Here is a 20,919-nt window from a genome sequence, read left to right on the forward strand (position 1 = left end):
TAGCAAGACTCCCCCAATAAAGGAGTGGTTCTGCAGGTGGGGACCACAGACCACTTCTCAGTTCCTATGCTTCCTGGCTGATGTTTTGGTCACTTTTGAATTCTGGCTGTGCTTTCACCCTAAGGGTAGCATGAGACAGAGTCTACAACCCACAGAAGTGGCTCAGGTAGTGCAGCTCATCCATGATGGCACATCAATGCGAGATGTGGCAAGAAGGTTTGCTGTGTCTGTCAGCGGTGTCCAGAGCATGGAGGCTCTACCAGGAGACAGACCAGTACATCAGGAGACTTGGAGGAGGCCGTAGGAGGGCAACAACCCAGCAGCAGGACCGCTACCTCCGCCTTTGTGCAAGGAGGAGCAGGAGGAGCACTGCCAGAGCCCTGCAAAATGACCTCCAGCAGGCCACAAATGTGCATGTGTCTGCTCAAACGGTCAGAAACAGACTACATGAGGGTGGTATGAGGGCCCGATGTCCACAGGTGGGGGTTGTGCTTATAGCCCAACGCCGTGCAGGCCGTTTGGCATTTGCCAGAGAACACCAAGATTGGCAAATTCGCCACTTGCGCCCTGGGCTCTTCACAGATGAAAGCAGGTTCACACTGAGCACACGTGACAGTCTGGAGACGCCGTGGAGAACGTTCTGCTGCCTGAAACATCCTCCAGCATGACCGGTTTGGCGGTGGGTCAATCATGGTGTGGGGTGGCATTTCTTTGAGGGGCCGCACAGCCCTCCATGTGCTTGCCAGAGGTAGCCTGACTGCCATTAGGTACCGAGATGAGATCCTCAGACCCCTTGTGAGACCATATGCTGGTGTGGTTGGCCCTGGGTTCCTCCTAATGCAAGACAATGCTAGACCTCATGTGGCTGGAGTGTGTCAGCAGTTCCTGCAAGGGGAAGGCATTGATGCTATGGACTGGCCCGCCCGTTCCCCAGACCTGAATCCAATTGAGCACATCTCGGACATCATGTCTCGCTCCATCCACCAACGCCACGTTGCACCACAGACTGTCCAGGAGTTGACGGATGCTTTAGTCCAGGTCTGGAAGGAGATCCCTCAGGAGACCATCCGCCACCTCATCAGGAGCATGCCCAGGCGTTGTAGGGAGGTCATACAGGCACGTGGAGGCCACACACACTACTGAGCCTCATTTTGACTTGTTTTAAGGACATTACATCAAAGTTGGATCAGCCTGTAGTGTGGTTTTCCATTTTAAATTTGAGTGTGACTCCAAATCCAGACCTCCATGGGTTGATATTTGATTTCCATTGATAATTTGTGTGATTTTGTTGTCAGCACATTCAACTATATAAAGAAAAAAGTATTTAATAAGAATATTTCATTCATTCAGTTCTAGGATGTGTTATTTTAGTGTTCCCTTTACTTTTTTTGAGCAGTGTATAATAAACACAGAAATATGAGCTGTTGGTCATTAATATGGTCAATTCCAGAAACTATCATTTTGAAAACTAAATATTTATTATCTCGGTGAAATACGGAACCGTTCCGTATTTTATCGAACGGGTGGCTAACCTAAGTCTAAATATTGCTGTTACATTGCACAACCTTCAATGTTATGTCATAATTTTGTAAAATTCTGGCAAATTAGTTCGCAACGAGCCAGGCGGCCCAAATTGTTGCATATACCCTGACTCTGCTTACACTGAACGCAATAGAAGTGACACAATTTCACTTGGTTAATATTGCCTGTTAACATGAATTTATTTTAACTAAATATGCAGGTTTAAAAAAATATACTTCTGTGTATTGATTTTAAGAAAGGCATTGGTGTTTATGGTTAGGTACGTGCAGCGAGTGTGCTTTTTTCCCCCCCTTTTGGCGAATGCCGATTTGTTATGAACTTGAAATCGTCTCTAATTAATCGGCCATGCCAACTATTCGGTCAACCTCTAGTTGTCACACCATTGTTGATGACACTTTTTGGAGAAACCTGTCAAATGCTATCCTGTTTAAAAATAATATCAGTTCTGTCTGGCTGGTCTCCGTGGGTTTTGTTGCCATGTACTTTATTAGTGAATGATGAGTGTCAAAGTGGTTTTGACTGGGAATACTAAATGTATTGGCTTGGTCTCTGTCCCAGTGCTCCACACCATGCTCCACTCTGCCCCTCAGTCACACACAGAGACACTTTATACTGGACAATACAAAGAGGGAGGGGGACGAGAGGGAGAAAGGAAAATGGGAGGAGGGACAGAGAGAGTGGGAGAAGGCACTGGACAATACAGAGGAAGAGAGGGAGAAGGGGAGGAGCGACAGAGAGTGGGAGAGGGCACTGTACAATACAGAGGAAGAAAGGGAGGAGGGACAGAGAGAGTGGGAGAGGGCACTGGACAATACAGAGGAAGAGAGGGAGAAGGGGATGAGGGACAGAGAGAGCGGGAGAGGGCACTGGGCAATACAGAGGGAGAAGGGCAGGAGGGACAGAGAGAGTGGGAGAGGGCACTGGACAATACAGAGGAAGAGAGGGAGAAGGGGAGGAGGGACAGAGAGAGTGGGAGAGGGCACTGGACAATACAGAGGAAGAGAGGGAGAAGGGGAGGAGGGACAGAGAGAGTGGGAGAGGGCACTGGGCAATACAGAGGGAGAAGGGCAGGAGGGACAGAGAGAGTGGGAGAGGGCACTGGACAATACAGAGGAAGAGAGGGAGAAGGGGAGGAGGGACAGAGAGAGCGGGAGAGGGCACTGGGCAATACAGAGGGAGAAGGGCAGGAGGGACAGAGAGAGTGGGAGAGGGCACTGGACAATACAGAGGAAGAGAGGGAGAAGGGGAGGAGGGACAGAGAGAGTGGGAGAGGGCACTGGACAATACAGAGGAAGAGAGGGAGGAGGGACGGAGAGGGCACTGGACAATACAGAGGAAGAGGGCACTGGACAATACAGAGGAAGAGGGCACTGGACAATACAGAGGAAGAGGGCACTGGACAATACAGAGGAAGAGGGCACTGGACAATACAGAGAGGGAGGAGGGACAGAGTGGGAGAGGGCACTGGACAATACAGAGGAAGAGAGGGAGAAGGGGAGGAGGGACAGAGAGAGTGGGAGAGGGCACTGGGCAATACAGAGGAAGAGGGGGAGGAGGGACAGAGAGAGTGGGAGTGCACTGGACAATAGGGGGGGAGGAGGGACAGAGAGTGGGAGAGGGCACTGGACAATACAGAGAGGGAGGAGTGTGCAGTCTCTGAAGAGCTCCATTGAGGGACTTGCTCTGGTCACCGTGGTTACCGTAATAAGGAGCCTGGAGTGTTGTCATTCTGAGCACAGTCTCCCCTCTCTCTCTTTCGCACTCTCCATCTCTCTTTCTCTCATGTATGAATAAATAGTGTGTGTGTGTGTGTGTGTTGTCTGTCACATGTTGTGATGTTAACTGATACAGACAAACACTGTCTGGGAGAGAACATTCTATTCAGTGAGAGCTTTGTCTGCTTAGGCCTGTTTTAGAGAAGTGTGTGTAGAATGGGGGTGCAGCCAGAGGCCTAGATGACCAGATCACATATCAGGAAAAGGTCAAAGAGAAGGGGGAATGGGAGATGGGCAGAGAGGAGGATGAGATATGTAGAGCTGGGATAATAAAGAGGTGGAAAGGGAATGATTTTGAGAAAGAAAGATGATTGGGGGAGAGAGAGAAGTCTTTACATGTGTGCGCTTTGGCCAGGAGTGGAGAGGGAAGGAGAAGATGAAGGGGTATCTATGATAAATGTGACAAACGAAAGGAGTGGGAAAAGGAAAGACTGGGAGGACATGTGATGAGAAGTAGAGAGAGAGGAGGGGGGGAGGGACAAAGAGAGGGGGAGGGGCAGCTTTTCTCTCCCTGTCCTGGCAGTGCCAATGCCCCTCCCCCTTTTGAAATCTGTGTGCTCTGTGTGGGAGGTTATGTGAAGGGGAACAGCATATCTGCGCTGTCACACAAACACTGCCCTGCTCCATGTCATACAAAACACACACAAAGCCTTTCCCTGAGATTGAACCTTTTCCGGGTGGTGTATGTGTCTGAGAGATGATGGGTGGTGCTTCGTCGCGTGCCACTTAATATGCGTTTGTCTCCTGCTGTTTCTTTCTTCCCCGTTCCTCCTCCCTACCTCTCTTGTCCCCTCCCTCTTTAATTTGCTCCCTCTCTCCCTCCTTCGGTCTCTGAGTCACTGCACCATGTTGGATACAAAGAGCAGAGGACTCCAGCGTGACAGTAGCATGGGAGCTACCGCTACGCTACGCAGCAACACACTGACCCATTAATCATCCCGTATGGAAATGATATCGCTATGCTAATTTGGATAACGGCTATGCTAATTCGGGGGATAAATCAATATGGAAATGCTAATGTCGGCTAATTGTTGAGCGGTGTGGAAATGTTACGCAGCTGAGGAGCCTATCGCTAATCGTCAGTAATCAGGAGAGCTAAGCTGTCTGGGGGTTTGACTGCTAGCAGGACGGTGTGTATGCACACACACACACACACACACTTGCTCCCGTCCTATCGTTATTAATCTCAACTTTATCCTTTGAGGTGTGTGTAAGTAATAATGTGTGTGTTTTGTTACAAACAGATGTGTGTGTGTGTAGCAGATGTTACAGACGGTCTGTCTGTGACGTTGTGGACTTCGTTAGGATTCCTGCGGTGTTATTGAGAGAGTGACGCTCAGAACAGTCTCCTGTTCCTACTCCAACACTCATTAATGGCAATGAGAAGATGTCTGGATGATCAGCATGCTGTCACTATTAATGTGCTCAATAGGAGGAGAGCTGTGTTTCCCCACAGTAATAATAGCCATTTCAGTGTGTTTGTGAGTTAGGGTCAGAGGTGCTGTAGGTTCAGATGCTTCACTTTTGCTTGGGAGAGTCATGTTAGTAGCATGTGAGACACACCCACTTTCAGACAACACGTGTTGCTGTTGTCTCTCTCATGTCACGCTATCCAGATTACTCATATGTTGGTGTGTGTGTGTATTCTGACGACCTTTCCCAACTCCTGTCTCCAGGTTACAGACAATATACGGGCGTTTTGATGAAGCGTTGAATTCTGGGAACATGGCGCTCAGCCCCAGTCACGGTGAGTCTCTCTCTCCCTCGTTTTCATTGTTGCTTTTTTGTCTTTGTGCTGTTTGTCCCTCTTTGCCCCCCATGTTGGGCTAGTGCTATGGTCTGGCTGATCTCGTGGCTGTCTGAAGGTCCAATAGGATTACTTGTCTAATCTCTCAGGAGTTTCGTCTCCAGACATCAGATATCTGGTGTCTGGTTGGACCAAATCCCTGCCTAGCAACACAAGAACTGCTGCTGTTACCAGGCAGTTGGAATGTTTTTTTGGTTGTAAAGTTGTAGTTAGGTTTAAGGTTGTAGTTTGGTCGTAAAGTTGTGCTTTTGTTGTATATTTGTAGTTTGGTTATATATATTTAAGTAATAAAGCACGAGGGGGTGTGATATATGGCCAATATACCACAGCTAAGGGCTGTTCTTATGTACGATACAACACGGAGTGCTTGGTTACAGCCCTTAGCCGTGGTATATTGGCCATATATCACAAACCCTTGAGGTGCCTTATTGCTGTTATAAACTGGTTACCAACGCAATTACAACAGTACAAATATTTGCTTTGCCATACCCATGGTGTACGGTCAGATATACCAAGGCTTTCAGCCAATCAGCATTCAGGGCTCAAACCATCCAGTTTCTAATTGTAGTGTGGTTGTATAGTGGTAGTGTGGTTGTATAGTGGTAGTGTGGTTGTATAGTGGTAGTGTGGTTGTATAGTGGTTGTATAGTGGTAGTGTGGTTGTGTAGTGGTAGTGTGGTTGTATAGTAGTGGTAGTGTGGTTGTATAGTAGTGGTAGTGTGGTTGTATAGTGGTGGTAGTGTGGTTGTATAGTGGTGGTAGTGTGGTTGTATAGTGGTGGTAGTGTGGTTGTATAGTGGTGGTAGTGTGGTTGTATAGTGGTGGTAGTGTGGTTGTATAGTGGTGGTAGTGTGGTTGTATAGTGGTGGTAGTGTGGTGGTTTAGTGGTAGTGTGGTGGTTTAGTGGTAGTGTGGTGGTTTAGTGGTAGTGTGGTTGTTTAGTGGTAGTGTGGTTGTTTAGTGGTAGTGTGGTGGTAGTGTGGTGGTAGTGTGGTTGTATAGTGGTGGTAGTGTGGTTGTTTAGTGGTAGTGTGGTGGTAGTGTGGTTGTATAGTGGTGGTGGTAGTGTGGTTGTATAGTGGTGGTGTGGTTAATTTGGTTTTGACATTGGAATTTGGTTGTAGAGTTGTTGCTTTTTTGTTTATAAAGATTTGCAGTTGCCTACAATTTGCCTTGTTGTATTGTACAGTTTTTTTTGTGGAGTTTGGATGTAAAGTTGTAGTTTTCAGTTGTCTACAGTTTGTATTGTATTTGTTGTACTGTAATTTGTCTGTTCCTTAGTCAGTATCTCTAAACGCAGTCTGTTGAGGTACTTTTATCCTGAGGGGATCACAGAGGGGGTTAACACATGGGGGGGGGGGGGTCAGGTTGCTATGATACCATGTACAATGGCAGCATGGGGTGGTTAGGTTTAACCCTTGCACTCCCAGGGGTTTCAGTTCGGATCTCTTCAGAGAGGGCAGTGAGCTTTGGGCTCGTAGTCCACTTGCAGAAACACTGGAAGGTCAGTCCTAGCTCTTGTTCTGTTCCATTCTGATGTGGACTCTGATTCCCCCCCAAACAGTAAACCCAAAGCTCCAACCAGAGGACAGAACATACGATATCAGTCACACACACACACACCATCAGCCAAACACAGCACACACATTTAGAACACAGTAAAGGAAGAGGAAGCCAGACTGCATTGTCAGGGATGAAGAGCACACAAACACACTGACTGTGGGGCTGTTATTATTCTGAAGGCTCAACACAGCTGTTGCTGGGAGGCACAGGGGGAGCCACAGAGGGAAGGGGAAAGAGGGAGGCGAGAGCGAGGGATGGAGGTAAGGGGAAGAGAGAGAGAGAGATCTGCAGTTGTACAAGCCAGAGCTGTGCCTGTCACTGCTTTCCCTGATTCATCATGACAGAGGGAACGAGAGAGAGCAAGCAAATGAAGGAAAACTGAAAAGAGAGGAGAGAATTTCTCTACACACTTATTATGTCTGTCGGAGGCGAGGGATACAGTGAGTGTGTGTGTGTAATCTTTGGCTCTGGAGTGAAATCCGTTTAGGGAGTTACTCTGAGTTCCTTAAAATGTCTGGGGATAGTTTGAGTGTATGTGAGTGGGATTGAGTACTTTGTCCCTCCCTACTCCCTCTTCTCTCCTAACTCTCTCTCTCCCTCACTACTCCCTCTTCTCTCCTAACTCTCTCTCTCCCTCACTACTCCCTCTTCTCTCCCAACTCTCTCTCTCCCTCCCTACTCCCTCTTCTCTCCCAACTCTCTCCAGTAGTTTGTAGGTCAGGTGTGTGTAGGTAGGACACTGGGTGTCTTTGGTGAGAGAGAGGTTTTATTTAAGACTGTTAGACTTTGGGACTGAAACTCACATTTAAGGTGTGTGTGTGAGAGAGGGTAATGTGTCACTGCTGCTGGCTTCTCTCTGTGCCTCACTGAAATGTAAGAACACACACACTACGCAGTAGTCCTAGTAGCCCAGAGTAATTGAGTGCACTGCAAACTGACCCTCAGTAGCTTCCATCAGCTGCTTAGTGGTGCATTGTTGACACACACACACACACACACACACACACACACACACACACACACACACACACACACACACACACACACACAAGCTCATTCTGCCTCAATGCCTCTCTGTCTCTGCAGAGGATAGTGTGACCCCGTTTCCAGGGTAGCCTGTTTCCACGGTTACGCTGCCATTTTTTCATTATGGTCTATCCCTATTCTTGACCTGGAAATGGAACGGTTCAGTGTCTGTGCTGCTCGTCTCCTTGTTTCCTATCCTCATCTCCGTGTTCCATCACCTTGTCTCCTTGTTTCATCTACTTGTTCAATTTGCTTCTTTCCTCTCATCTCTTATTTCATTATATTACATCATGTCATTGCATCCTTGTTTCCTCGCCATCTCCTTGTTTCATATCCTAGTCTCATCTCCTTATCTCCTTGTCTCCTAGTCTCACAGATTTCTATCGTATTGCGTCCATCTCCGAAAAGAAGACAACCAAGGAGAATCATCCTTCGTCATAGTACTGTATTTAAACATACTGTTATGGCAATTTAGGGCAGTATTGCTATCAAGGCATGTCCGGCTCCATGTTGGGTATTTATTGATGTCCTCGTCACATACTATGTATTGGCTGTTCATATGTGGAACTGTGTTGGCATGTTTAGTCAGTTGGCTTGTGTGGATTGGATCTGTGTCTGTGTCACACGGGCCTGACTCCTGCCCGGCCGTGAAAACATGTTTATAACGTGTGCTTCTGCAGCTTAGAACAGATTACCATACACACACACATGTGATGTTGGTACAGAAGTTTGTGTGTTGTGTTCCTAGCTAGCTAACATTCTAGTTTCCAAAAGAAAGTTCGCTAGTTCGAATCCCCGAGCTGACAGTGAAAAATCTGTCTGTGTCCTTGATCAAGGCACTCAACCCTAATTGCTCCTGGGTATAAGTTGATGGCGGACCCTGGCCTTGACCCCACTCTCCGAGGGTGTCTCAGGGAGAGTTGGGATAGGCAAAAAAACATTTCCAATTCACAAGTGTGTACTACTACAATTAGAGTGTAGTAATACAATTAGTACATGAGGGAAATAGGGCACATATGAACACACTGCCGTGTGCAGTCAGAGCTCTGTCTCTAGTTCAGTGTGAGTGATATCGCAACTGTCAGTCTTCCTTTCCTTCCTTTGTTTTTGTTGTTTCACAGATAAAGGCTAGTGCTGCCCCCCTGTGGACACAAACACATTTTTGCAGAGCATTGACAGCATGCCTGTGTTTTGTGTGTCTGTGAAATGGTTGTGTGTGTGGTCTTGTTCTTCTATTCTAGTGGGTACCTAAAATCCCCCCCACCCCACACACACACACAAGGATTTTCGGTACACAAGGATAGTAAAACAATATTCTCCCTCGTGACTACATTTCTCACTTCCCCATGAGGACAAAGGCTATTTTAAGCTTTAGAGTTACAATTAGGGTTAGGGGTTAAGTTAGTGAAAATAGGATTTTGAATGGAAATATATTTTGTGTGTGTACTCGCATGTAGTTACAATGCTCCACCAAATTTGTGTTGCTTGCTGGGTGGTTTTGTTACGGATGTATTTTTTGGCTGTGTGTGTGACGTTCTCAGATTGTTTCCCCTCTTCCCTGCATGGGAATGACTGGGATCATTTTCACCTGTATTAGGTATTGGAGAGTGTGTTTGCCTCTGCACGTTTAGTTTGTGTATCTGAAACCCAAACATTTTTTTTTTTGATTGGGGACTGGGGAGTGTGTATACTTTCTCTTAAAATGGTTTTAGCTCTGCCTGTAGCAGCAAGTAGATATGTGGATTATAACTGAGCATATCACCTCACTCACATTCTACACTGAGTGTATGAAACATTAGGAACACCTGCTCTTTCCATGACAAATCAAATGTTATTAGTCAAATGCGCCGAATACAACAGGTGTAGACTTTATTCATCTGTTATTTTACCAGGTAAGTTGACTGAGAACACGTTCTCATTTACAGCAACGACCTGGGGAATAGTTACAGGGGAGAGGAGGGGGATGAATGAGACAATTGTAAACTGGGGATTATTAGGTGATGGTGTGAGGGCCAGATTGGGAATTTAGCCAGGACACCGGGGTTAACACCACTACTCTTATGATAAGTGCCATGGGATCTTTAATGACCTCAGAGAGTCAGGACACCTGTTTAACGTCCAATCCGAAAGACGGCACCATACACAGGGCAGTGTCCCCAATCACTGCCCTCGGGCATTGGGATATTTATTTTTTTTAGACCAGAGGAAAGAGTGCCTCCTACTGGCCCTCCAACACCACTTCCAGCAGCATCTGGTCTCCCATCCAGGAACTGACCAGTACCAAGGTGTAGACCTGAGAGTGAAATGCTTACTAACCAACAATACAGTTTATATGAATATATAAATATGAATAAGAAATTAAAGGAACAAGTAATTAAAGAGCAGTAGTAAAATAACAATAGCGAGACTATATACAGGGGTACCGGTACAGAGTCAATGGTAGGGGGCACCGGTTAGTTGAGGTAATATGTACATGTAGGTAGAGTTATTGAAGTGACTATGCATAGATAAAAACAGAGAGTAGCAGTGGCGTGAAAGAGGGGGTGGGCAATGCAAATAGTCTGGTTAGCCATTTGATTAAATGCTTAGGAGTCTTATGGTTTGGGGGTAGAAGCTGTTTAGAAGCCTATTGGACCTAGACTTGGCCCTCCGGTACCTCTTACCGTGCGGTAGCAGAGAGAACATTCTATGACTGGGGTGGCTGGAGACTTTGACCATTTTTAAGGCCTTCCTCTGACACCGCCTGGTATAGAGGTCATGGATGGCAGGAAGCTTGGCCCCAGTGGTGTACTGGGCCGTACGCACTACCCTCTGTAGTGCCTTGCGGTCGGAGGCCGAGCAGTTGCCATTCCAGACGGTGATGCTACCAGGATGCTCTCTGGTGCAGCTGTAGAACCGTTTGAGCATCCGTTTTGTCACTAAAGCACCTTATACCACCCACCACTGCAACTTGTATGCTCTAGTCGGCTGGCCCTCGCTACATATTCGTCGCCAGACCCACTGGTTCCAGGTCATCTACAAGTCCATGCTAGGTAAAGCTCCGCCTTATCTCAGTTCACTGGTCACGATGGCAACACCCACCCGTAGCACGGGCTCCAGCAGGTGTATCTCACTGATCATCCCTAAAGCCAACACCTCATTTGGCCGCCTTTCGTTTCAGTTCTCTGCTGCTTGTGACTGGAACGAATTGCAAAAATCGCTGAAGTTGGAGACTTTTATCTCCCTCACCAACTTCAAACATCTGCTATCTGAGCAGCAAACCGATCCCTGCAGCTGTACATAGTCTTATCGGTAAATAGCCCACCCAATTATACCTACCTCATCCCCATACTGTTTTTAATTATTTACTTTTCTGCTCTTTTGCACACCAATATCTCTACCTGTACATGACCATCTGATCATTTATCACTCCAGTGTTAATCTGCAAAATTGTAATTATTTGCCTACCTCCTCATGCCTTTTGCACACAATGTATATAGACTCTCTTTTTTTCTACTGTGTTATTGACTTGTTTAATGTTTACTCCATGTGTAACTCTGTGTTGTCTGTTCACACTGCTATGCTTTGTCTTGGCCAGGTCGCAGTTGTAAATGAGAACTTGTTCTCAACTAGCCGACCTGGTTAAATAAAGGTGAAATAAATAAATAAAAGCATCTGAGGACCCATTGCAAGTCTTTTACGTCTCCTGAGGGGGAATAGGTTTTGTTGTGACCTCTTCACGACTGTCTTGGTGTGCTTGGACCATGTTAGTTTGTTGTTGATTTGGACACCAAGAACTTGAAGCTCTCAACCTGCTCCACTACAGCCCCGTCGATGAGAATGGGGACGTGCTCGGCCCTCCTTTTCCTGTAGTCCACAATAATCTACTTTGTCTTGATCACGTTGAAGGAGAGGTTGTTGTTCTGGCACTACACGGCCAGGTCTCTGACCTCCTCCCTATAGGCTGTCTCGTCATTGTCGGTGATCAGGCCTACCACTGTTGTGTCATCGTTAAACTTAATGATGGTGTTGGCCGTGCAGTTATGAGTGAACAGGGAGTACAGGAGGGGACTGAGCACACACCCCTGAGGGGCGTTGTTACCTATCCTTACCACCTGGGGGCGGCCCATCGGAAGTCCAGGATCCAGTTGGAGGGAGGTGTTTAGTCCCAGGGTCCTTAGCTTAGTGTTGAGCTTTTGAGGGCAATATGGTGTTGAACGCTGAGCTGTCGTCAATGAATAGCATTCTCACATAGGTGTTCCTTTTTCTCCAGGTGGGAAAGGGCAGTGTGGAGTGCAATAGAGATTGCATCATCTGTGGATCTGTTGGTGCAGTATGCACATTGGAGTGGATCTAGGGTTTCTGGGATAATGGTGTTGATGTGAACCATGACCAGCCTTTCAAAGCACTTCGTGGCTACAGACGTGAGTGCTACGGGTCGGTAGTCATTTAGGCAGGTTACCTTCGCTTCCTTGGGAATAAGGACTATGGTGGTCTGCTTAAAACATTGGTTTTACAGATTCTAACGGGGAGAGGTTGAAAATGTCAGTGAAGACACTTGCCAGTTGGTCAGCGCATGCTCGCAGTACGCGTCCTGGTAATCTGTCTGACCCTGTGGCCTTGTGAATTTTGACTTGTTTTAAAGGCCTTACTCACATCGACTGCGGAGAGCGTGATCACACAGTCGTCTGGAACAGCTGGTGCTATCATGCTATTTGCATCGAAGCGAGCATAGAAGTGATTTAGCTCGTCTGGTAGGCTTGTGTCACTGGGCAGCTCTCGGCTGTGCTTCCCTTTGTAGTCTGTAATGGTTTGCAAACCCTGCCACATCCGACGAGCGTCTGTGCCGGTGTAATATGATTCAATCTTAGTCCTGTACTGACGCTTTTCCTTGTTTGATGTTTTGTCAGAGGGCATAGCGGGATTTCTTATAAGCTTTAGGGTTAGAGTCCCGCTCCTTGAAAGCGGCTGCTCTAGCCTTTAGCTCAGTGCGGATGTTGCCTGTAATCCATGGCTTCTGGTTGGGGTATGTGCGTACGGTCGCTGTGGGGACGACGTCATCGATGCACTTATTAATGAAGCCATTGACTGATGTGGTGGACTCCTCAAAGCCATTGGAGGAATCACAGAACATATTCCAGTCTCTGCTGGTATGTAGCTTAGCATCTTAGCAATCATGTAGCTTAGCATCTGCTTCATCTGACAACATTTTCATTGATCTTGTCACCGGTGCTTCTTGCTTTAATTTTTGCTTGTAAGCAGGAATCCGGAGGATAGTTTCTGTCAGATTTGCCAAATGGAGGGTGAGGGAGAGCTTGGTACGCGTCTCTGTGTGTGGAGTAAAGGTGGTTTAAAGTCCCCGGCCACTTGGCGCGCTGCCTCTGGATGAGTGTTTTCCTGTTTACTTATAGCGGAATACAGCTCATTCAGTGTGGTCTTAGTGCCAGCATCAGTCTGTGGTGCTATGTAGATGGCTACAAAAAATACAGATGTAAACATAGCTTTCACCTGGTCAGTCTATGATCCCGTATTAATGTCACCTGTTAAATCCACTTCAATCAGTGTAGATGAAAGGGAGACAGGTTAAAGAAGGATTTTTAAGCCTTGAGACAATTGAGACATGGGATTGTGTATGTCTACCATTCAGAGGGTGAATGGGCAAGACAAACAATTTGAACAGGGCTTGAATGTCAGTTGCCTCAGTTGGTAGAGCATCGCGCTTGCAACGCCAGGGTTGTGGGTTCGATTCCCACGGAGGACCAGTATGAAAAAAGTATCCTCTCACTACAGTAGGTCGCTCTGGATAAGAGTGTCTGCTAAATTTGTATTTTTATATATATATATATTTTTGAAACCTTATTTAACTAAGCAAGTCAGTGCAAATTCTTATTTACAGTGATGGCCTAGGAACAGTGGGTTAACTGCCTTGTTCAGGGGCAGAATGACAGATTTTGACCTTGGCAGCTCAGGGATTCGATCCACCAACCTTTTGGTTACTGGCCCAATGCTCTGACCGCTAGGCTACCTGCTGCTCCAATGACTGAAATGTAAATGTAAACTGCAACGCTGCTGGTGTTTTCAAACTTAAGTTTACCCGTGTGTATCAAGAATGGTCCACCACATCCAGCCAACTATGGGGAATTTTTGGAGTCAACATGAACCAGCCTCCCTGTGGAACACTATCGACACCTTGTAGAGTCCATGCCCTGACGAATTCAGGCTGCTCTGAGGGCAAAAGGTGCAACTCAATATTAGGAAGGTGTTCCTAATATTTATACACTCAGTGTCTATCAGGGGTCAAAATTAATTTGCTGCCCAGAAACATGTCAGTTATTGGAAAATATATAGTTTATATAGTATTTTTTAAATTTTTTTAAACAAACAATGTAAACCCCAAAAGGTCATTTATTTTGCGTGCCGGATGCAGCCTGTGTGTTGTCGTTGGCCTACCCCTGCTCTCTCTCATCCTTCATGTCATTTCATTCTCTACTTTTCTGTCTCTTGGCCTCTGCCTTTCTTACCTTCTGTCTATTTGACTCAAAAATGGAGGGCATACCTTACAGCCGTATCCATGGCAACACTCCTCAGTGGAGTGTGTGTGTGCGCCCACCTTGTTGCGTGCTATGGGGGGTTTTGTTGATGTGACAGGGCTGTGATTTTAATTCTGATTCTCACATTAAAGAGATTCTCCGGTATTTTTGTATACTTTTTTGCCAGTAGTTCTAAAAGTAGCACTCCCGAGCCAAAAGCGGTCCCCTAAAGTTGCATACTACATCACTATACCACACGGTCAAAATTATGTGGACACCTGTTTGTTGAACATCTCATTCCAAAATCATGGGCATTAATATGGAGTTGGTCCCCCCTTTTCTGCTATAACAGACTCCACTCTTCCAGGAAGGCTTTCCACTAGATGTTGGAACATTGCTGCGGGGACTTGCTTCCATTCAGCCACTAGAGCATTAGTGAGGTCAGGCACTGATGTTGGGTGATTTAGACCTGGCTCGCAGTTGGCGTTCCAATTCATCCCAAAGGTGTTCTGTCGAGTTGAGGTTAGGGCTCTGTGCAGGCCAGTCAAGTTCTTCCACACCGATCTCTACAAACAATTTCTGTATGGCCCTCACTTTGTGCACAGGGGCATTGTCATGCTGAAACAGGTGAGGGCCTTCCCCAAACTGTTGCCTCAAAGTTGGAAGCACAGAATCATCTGGAATGTCATTGTATGCTGTAGCGTTTAGATTTCCCTTCACTGGAACTAAGTGGCTTAGCCCGAATCATGAAAAACAGCCCCAGACCATTATTCCTCCTCCAACAAACTTTACAGTTGACACTAGAGCATTGGGGCAGGTAGCATTCTCCTGACATCCACCAAATCCAGATGTATCTGTCAGACTGACCGATGTTAGAGTGATCCATCACTCCAGAGAACACGTTTCCACTGCCCCATAGTCCAATGAAGCTCCCAACGAACAGTTCTTGTGCTGACGTTGCTTCCAGAGGCAGTTTGGAACACGCTTCAGCATTCGGGAGTCCCCTTTTGTGAGCTTGTGTGGCCTACCACATCATGGCTGAGCTGTTGTTGCTCCTAGAAGTTTCCACTTCACAATAACGGCACTTACAGTTGACTGGGGCAGCTCTAGCAGGGCAGAAATGTAACAAACTAACATGTTTGAAAAGTGGCATCCTATGACGGTGTCATGTTGAAAGTCAATGAGCTCTTCAGTAAGGCCATTCTACTGCCAATGTTTGTCTATGGAGATTGCATGGCGGTGTAATTGAGTTTTATACACCTGTCAGCAATGAGTGTGGCAGAAAAAGCTGAATCCACTAATTTGAAGCTGTGTCAACATACTTTTGGCCATGTAGTACCACGTCATTGCTCTCTCTCTCTTTCTCTGCTGTGTCCACTGAGCCATTGGTCCCGCCCAGCAACTTCATTGGATAACGCTGAGCAGGCCCTTCTAGCTGTCACTCAAATGCAAGGAGAGGAAACTCATTGGCTAGAACTCAAATTGCTAGGGGGCTGGCCCACGTGGGGGGGAAATGTAGGGAAACTGGTGTGGCACAGCTTCAAGAAAAACAGTTGCTTCAAACTAGGGATTTCATGGCTAATTGAGTAATTCTGCTCATAGATTATGCATTTAAGAAATACTCATTGACACATCCTGCCCAAAGCGAGAGGTTTAAAAAATAAATAAAAAATAAAAAAACTTTATCAGTCTCTAAAGTACCGTGTCTTTAAGGTTTACATATTGACACCAAACCTCTATTCCCATTTCTCCCTGCCCAGTGCTGATTCCCTGGTCTGCCCATCCCCTCACTTTAAAAGCCTTGGATTGGTGTAAGCATGAGGGAAATTCCACCATAGCTACTGTAGCGTGACTCAATCTACCAAGAGAGGATAGAGAAAGCTCTAATAGATAGACAGACCCACGTGTGCAGTGGTTCCTCAATTAAAAGTTTCAAGGTTATACCACAGCACATTGAAGTAAATTGTGGTATAGTACCTTGCATTGCGTCACTGGGTCATTGCACCAGACCACCGCAAGGGGGAGTTGGACCTCTGATAAGGCTTTTGGATTTAGTGTCTGGGTACCAACACTTTACACCAATGTCTCTCTCCTCGCTGAATGAGTGACATCAATGAATGGACGATAGAAACCAGATAGAAACGGATCATTTTGCTGATCATTCAAATTCAATCGTGAATTATGAGGATGAAGAAGAGGGTGATTGAATTAAGAACAATAGTGTAAGAATTGTTCTTCCTCTGTCCCGCATGCACAACCACACCTGAAAAAATACCATATTTTTTTGTTTCTCCTTTGTCAGAAGAAGCTGTAACTGGACTGTAGCCTATTACATCCATATCATAAAACCCATTTATGGTTGATCCGGAAAAAGTGTCCGAAGGCTCCGTATGGAGGGTGTGACGCAATTGCGGAGCCTCCAGATGCATGCAGACGCCAAATTGAGCTACGTACTGCATCATCGTGCGCATCCCACATTTGTTAACAAAGCGGAGGGCTCTGAATGGTTGATGGTAGGTGAGGGCGGGAGGTCCTGTATAAACACAAACTCACTTCCTTCACAACAACTCTGCACTGCTCTGTGAAGTGCAAGAGGTATGAATGCCGTGACTTCTGCAAAGATTTCACTGTAAATGCTGCACAGCCACGGCAGACGTCGGATTGACCATTCAGCACCTTTAACTTTTGTTACACTAATATTTTTTATTGTAAGAGAAATGGATATGTTCTGCTACTAAGCACAGAGAAATTATAACAGAATACAATAGAATACATCCACTCAAGTTTCTTCAACTGTCTTCTGACTGTGAGTAGAGCAATGTTGATGCCGTGATGCCAGCAGATTCCTGATGGCCTTTGCCGATCGCTTTTCTTCTTCCATCAGTGACTCTTGGTTGAATAGTCTCACTGGAAATGGAATACAACGTAAAAATGTGCAGCAAACAGTTAAGACCAGCAATAGATTTCGTCTTTACATAGCAAGGCCACATTGGGGGAGTGCCAGACCGCTTTAACGGATAGTCACGTGTTGAAGGAGGCGAGGGACGAGGTGATGGAGGCACAATCCAGCCAGGCACACCTGTGAACTCTGGAACGCCACCTGCAACAGGCAGAGGCAACAACCGTGGCCGGTTTGGTAGATCTGAAATTGGTCACAGTTTACGCCTTGATTAAAGCCATTAAATTGGACAATAACCAGCCGAAACTCTCATAATAGCTGACTTACATGAGAAAATTCCCCAATTTCTGTTTCTTTGTGTCTACAAAAACAACAACATTTGTTAAATGTGCTGCATGGTAAATCTGAAGTCTGCACTGGCCGGTGAGACGCCCTCTGCCGAAGTCAGGGCATTCACACTTCCTGCGCCTCATGTAGCTGCCTGCTGAGCAGACCTGTTGTCAAGGAAGTGAGTTTGTGTTTATACAGGACCTCCCGCCCCCACCTACCATCAACCAATCATGTCAATACAGAGCTTTACGGAGCCCTACCCATTGTTACAACATTTGGGAGGTGCACAGCAATGCGGTATGGAGCTCGATTTTCCTTTCCACCATTAATTAAGCTAAAATATCAGGAATAAATTGTAAATATAAAGGCAAGGATACGCTTATTTTCATAAAGATAATGGAATAGCCTACATAATCTCAAACCGCTACAGTCAGTTGTGTTATTGGGTTGGTTCCTGATGGTTTTGTCTCACTGCTCTTCTCCCCAGAGGATACGTCTCTCCAGGTTGTCATGGCAACAGCCTGAACAGTGCTACCGTGAATGATCCCTCCCTCTTTTCCTTTTCTCGCTCCTCTCTCTCTCCTTTCTATTCCTCCCTTTTCTCTCTCTACAAATATTTCTCTGTCCTCCATCTTGCTCTCCCTCATTTTCACTCTAAAGCTCCCTTTCCCCATCTCTCTTCGCTGGCGCGCGCTCTCGCTCGCGCTTTCTCTCTTGCTCTCTCGCGCTCTCTTGCGCTCTCTCTCTTTCTCGCGCTCTCTCTTTCTCACTCTCTCACTCGCTCTCTCGCTCTCTCTCTCTCTCGCGCTCTCTCGTCTTTGCTCCTCCGTCCTTGACAGAGATTCGCCCTCCTAAGGGGGCTGTGTCACTGTTAAAGCACCGCTGTAAGCGCCTTTAGCAAATGATTAGCATCATCAGGCAGCTTTATTTATTTGAATGTACAAAAAAAATTGGGAGTAGATCAACTTTAATATTATCGGTTGTATCAATGTAATTGTTTGCATGATTTCTAATTCAACTTTCTTTTTTATTTAAACATTTACATCCCTACACTAATTGGAGTAAACAAATGGACAACATTACTTCTAACAGATATTTTGCTCATATCTATAGTACCTGTAGTTAAATAATTATACATTCCTAATTGGATATTCATCCACATTGACCGCCTATCCACCATTCATTCTGATGTTAACTCCAACCCCCCACAATGTCCACAGATTAACCCATCTTTCCCAGTATAATGCCATTATGCTATTTTCTATTGCAATGCATCAAGCAGAAACTCAATGTGATGTATATTAACTTTGAGTCTGTCTCCCAATCTAGACTCATTAAACACCAGTTGACTGGTTGTTACCACTTGAAATGGATAACACCCTAAATTCTATAGCTGTGTGCATTTACTGGCTGGGATATTTCATCCACAGTCCATCACTCAAACAATTTTGGAGACAAATACTTTTTTAAAGAAAGGGTTATAGAAAAGGGTTAATATAGTTGTCATAGCGGTGTAATAAGGGTTAATATAGTTGTCATAAGGGTTGTTGCAGTGTCTCTACATCTTCTCTCATTAAGTGTTAGGTCACCGAACCCTGACCTCTAATCCCAACTCCCTAACACATTCCGACCTGAGATGGAACTGCGATTGAGGATGTGTTTGTGGGTGGAGCCTCTACGCACACTCAAAAAGCAGGTTTCAGCTGGAGGGATGTGATCCTCCCCACTCCTCCTCTCAGCCCTGATCTGTCCATCTCTACACCTCCACAGCCACTATGGCCCACTCAGCCTTTGTTCTCTCTGTGTGTGTGTGTGTGTGTGTGTGTGTGATGGATATGTGAAATATGATTAGACACTGTAAAGTGTGTGTGTTAAGCTGTCAATGCTGCGGTGTGTGTTTGGGTATGTATGTCGATGGTAAGGAGTTTAGCTGCTGTGAGGGAGGCTAGAGAAACCCAATTAATATTCTGGGGGCGTCACACACACTCTCCTTCCTCCTCACTGGCTGCTACACCATGATGTCATCTCTGCACTGATTGGCTACCTGGCCACAGAGGGAAGGAGGGGAGAAGAGCTATCGAGCGAATGAGAGATGGAGAGAGAGGGAGGAGAGAGAAAATGCCGGCAGTGGTGTGGGTGGAGGGTTTTTCGGATGGCAGTTAAGGTTTGTGTATCTAGACCTGTTTTGAGGGGTGTGTGTGTTGGGGTACTGGTCTGAGAAGAGGGGGGCGCCATAAAACCACGCCCTCCTGGAGGCATGAGGCGCCTCATCTGCAAACGCATCTGTGACTGTGAGTGCAGGGCTGGGCCCACCGTGTGTGTGTTTCTGCTTCTGCAGGAGCATAAATTAGAGCTGCTTTTAGCTGGTGTACCGCTGTGTGAATGAGGGTTGGTTGTGTTTGTTGGTGTGTGCATGATCCGCATGCATGTAGTCTGTTGGTGTGTGTCCGTCTTCCCTGACATTGTGTGCGTCTGTGTGTTGGGGTGTAGGGTGGTGGCTTTGGCGCATTTCTCGGCCCTGTGCGGTGGTTGTCAAAGCGACTGAGTGTGTCTGCGTTTCTCTGCCAGCGCTTTCATCTCTGCTGCACGGCTAGAGGTGTGTTTGGAGGGGGCTCTAATAACACACAGGGTGATGCTTTGAGGCACATGGAGGTGTCTCTCCCATGCTGTGGTTTGCTGGTGTGTGTTTTGGTGTGAATGTATCTGTTGTATGCCATCATGATCTCAGGGTCTATCAGCTAGAAAACGTTTTCTGTTAGTGATTATTGTGTAGTCGGTCAGTGTGTGTTTGTGTATTGCCTGCATTAGCTACTTTCCCTGCAGCCAGTGGCCTCTGTTTCTGTCATTACTATTGATCACTGATCAGCACTGACTTTGCTATTTTCTTCAGCCAAGACCTTTCCTCCTTCTCTCCTCCTCTTTCCACTCCTCCTCTCCCTCTCTCTCCTCTTTCTACTACTTCTCTCTCCTCTCCTCCTCCTTTCACTAACTCCTTTAATAACAGAAGGGTGAAATAATAAAATGTCAAATATGTATGATAACAATGTTACTACAGTATTATGATGTATGACCACAATGTTACTACAGTATTATGATTAGAGGTCGACCGATTAATCGGAATGGCCGATTACAAGTTTTCATAACAATCGGAAATCGGTATTTTTGGGCGTCGATTTGCCAAGTTTTATTTTATTATATATATATATATATATATAAAATACCTTTTATTTAACTAGGCAAGTCAGTTTAGAACACAATCTTATTTTCAATGACGGCCTAGGGGTTAACTGCCTTGTTCAGGGGCAGAAGGACAGATTTTCACCTCGTCAGCTCGAGGGATTCCAATCTTGCACCTTACAGTTAACTAGTCCAACGCAATAACGACCTGCCTCTCTCTCGTTGCACTCCACAAGCAGACTGCCTGTTAAGCGAATGCAGTAAGCCAAGGTAAGTTGCTAGCTAGCATTA

At 46.1% G+C, this 20,919-nt stretch overlaps 1 protein-coding gene across 16 annotated transcripts in view; it reads left to right on the forward strand.

Moving 5' to 3' along the window:
* Positions 1-20,919, forward strand: part of clasp2 (cytoplasmic linker associated protein 2) — an 86,795-nt gene that overhangs the window by 23,723 nt on the left and 42,153 nt on the right. For 12 of the 16 annotated variants that reach the window (XM_064983257.1, XM_064983259.1, XM_064983260.1 and 9 more), the window contains exon 7: positions 4,994-5,064. In XM_064983257.1, the coding sequence (XP_064839329.1) occupies positions 4,994-5,064 (71 nt within the window). Of the gene's footprint in view, positions 1-4,993; positions 5,065-19,561; positions 19,743-20,919 lie in introns of those variants that run through there. The other 4 variants (XM_064983269.1, XM_064983271.1, XM_064983270.1 and 1 more) reach the window with 4 other exon arrangements.

This window comes from Oncorhynchus masou, chromosome 13, assembly GCF_036934945.1.
Source record: "Oncorhynchus masou masou isolate Uvic2021 chromosome 13, UVic_Omas_1.1, whole genome shotgun sequence".
Taxonomy (NCBI): domain Eukaryota; kingdom Metazoa; phylum Chordata; class Actinopteri; order Salmoniformes; family Salmonidae; genus Oncorhynchus; species Oncorhynchus masou.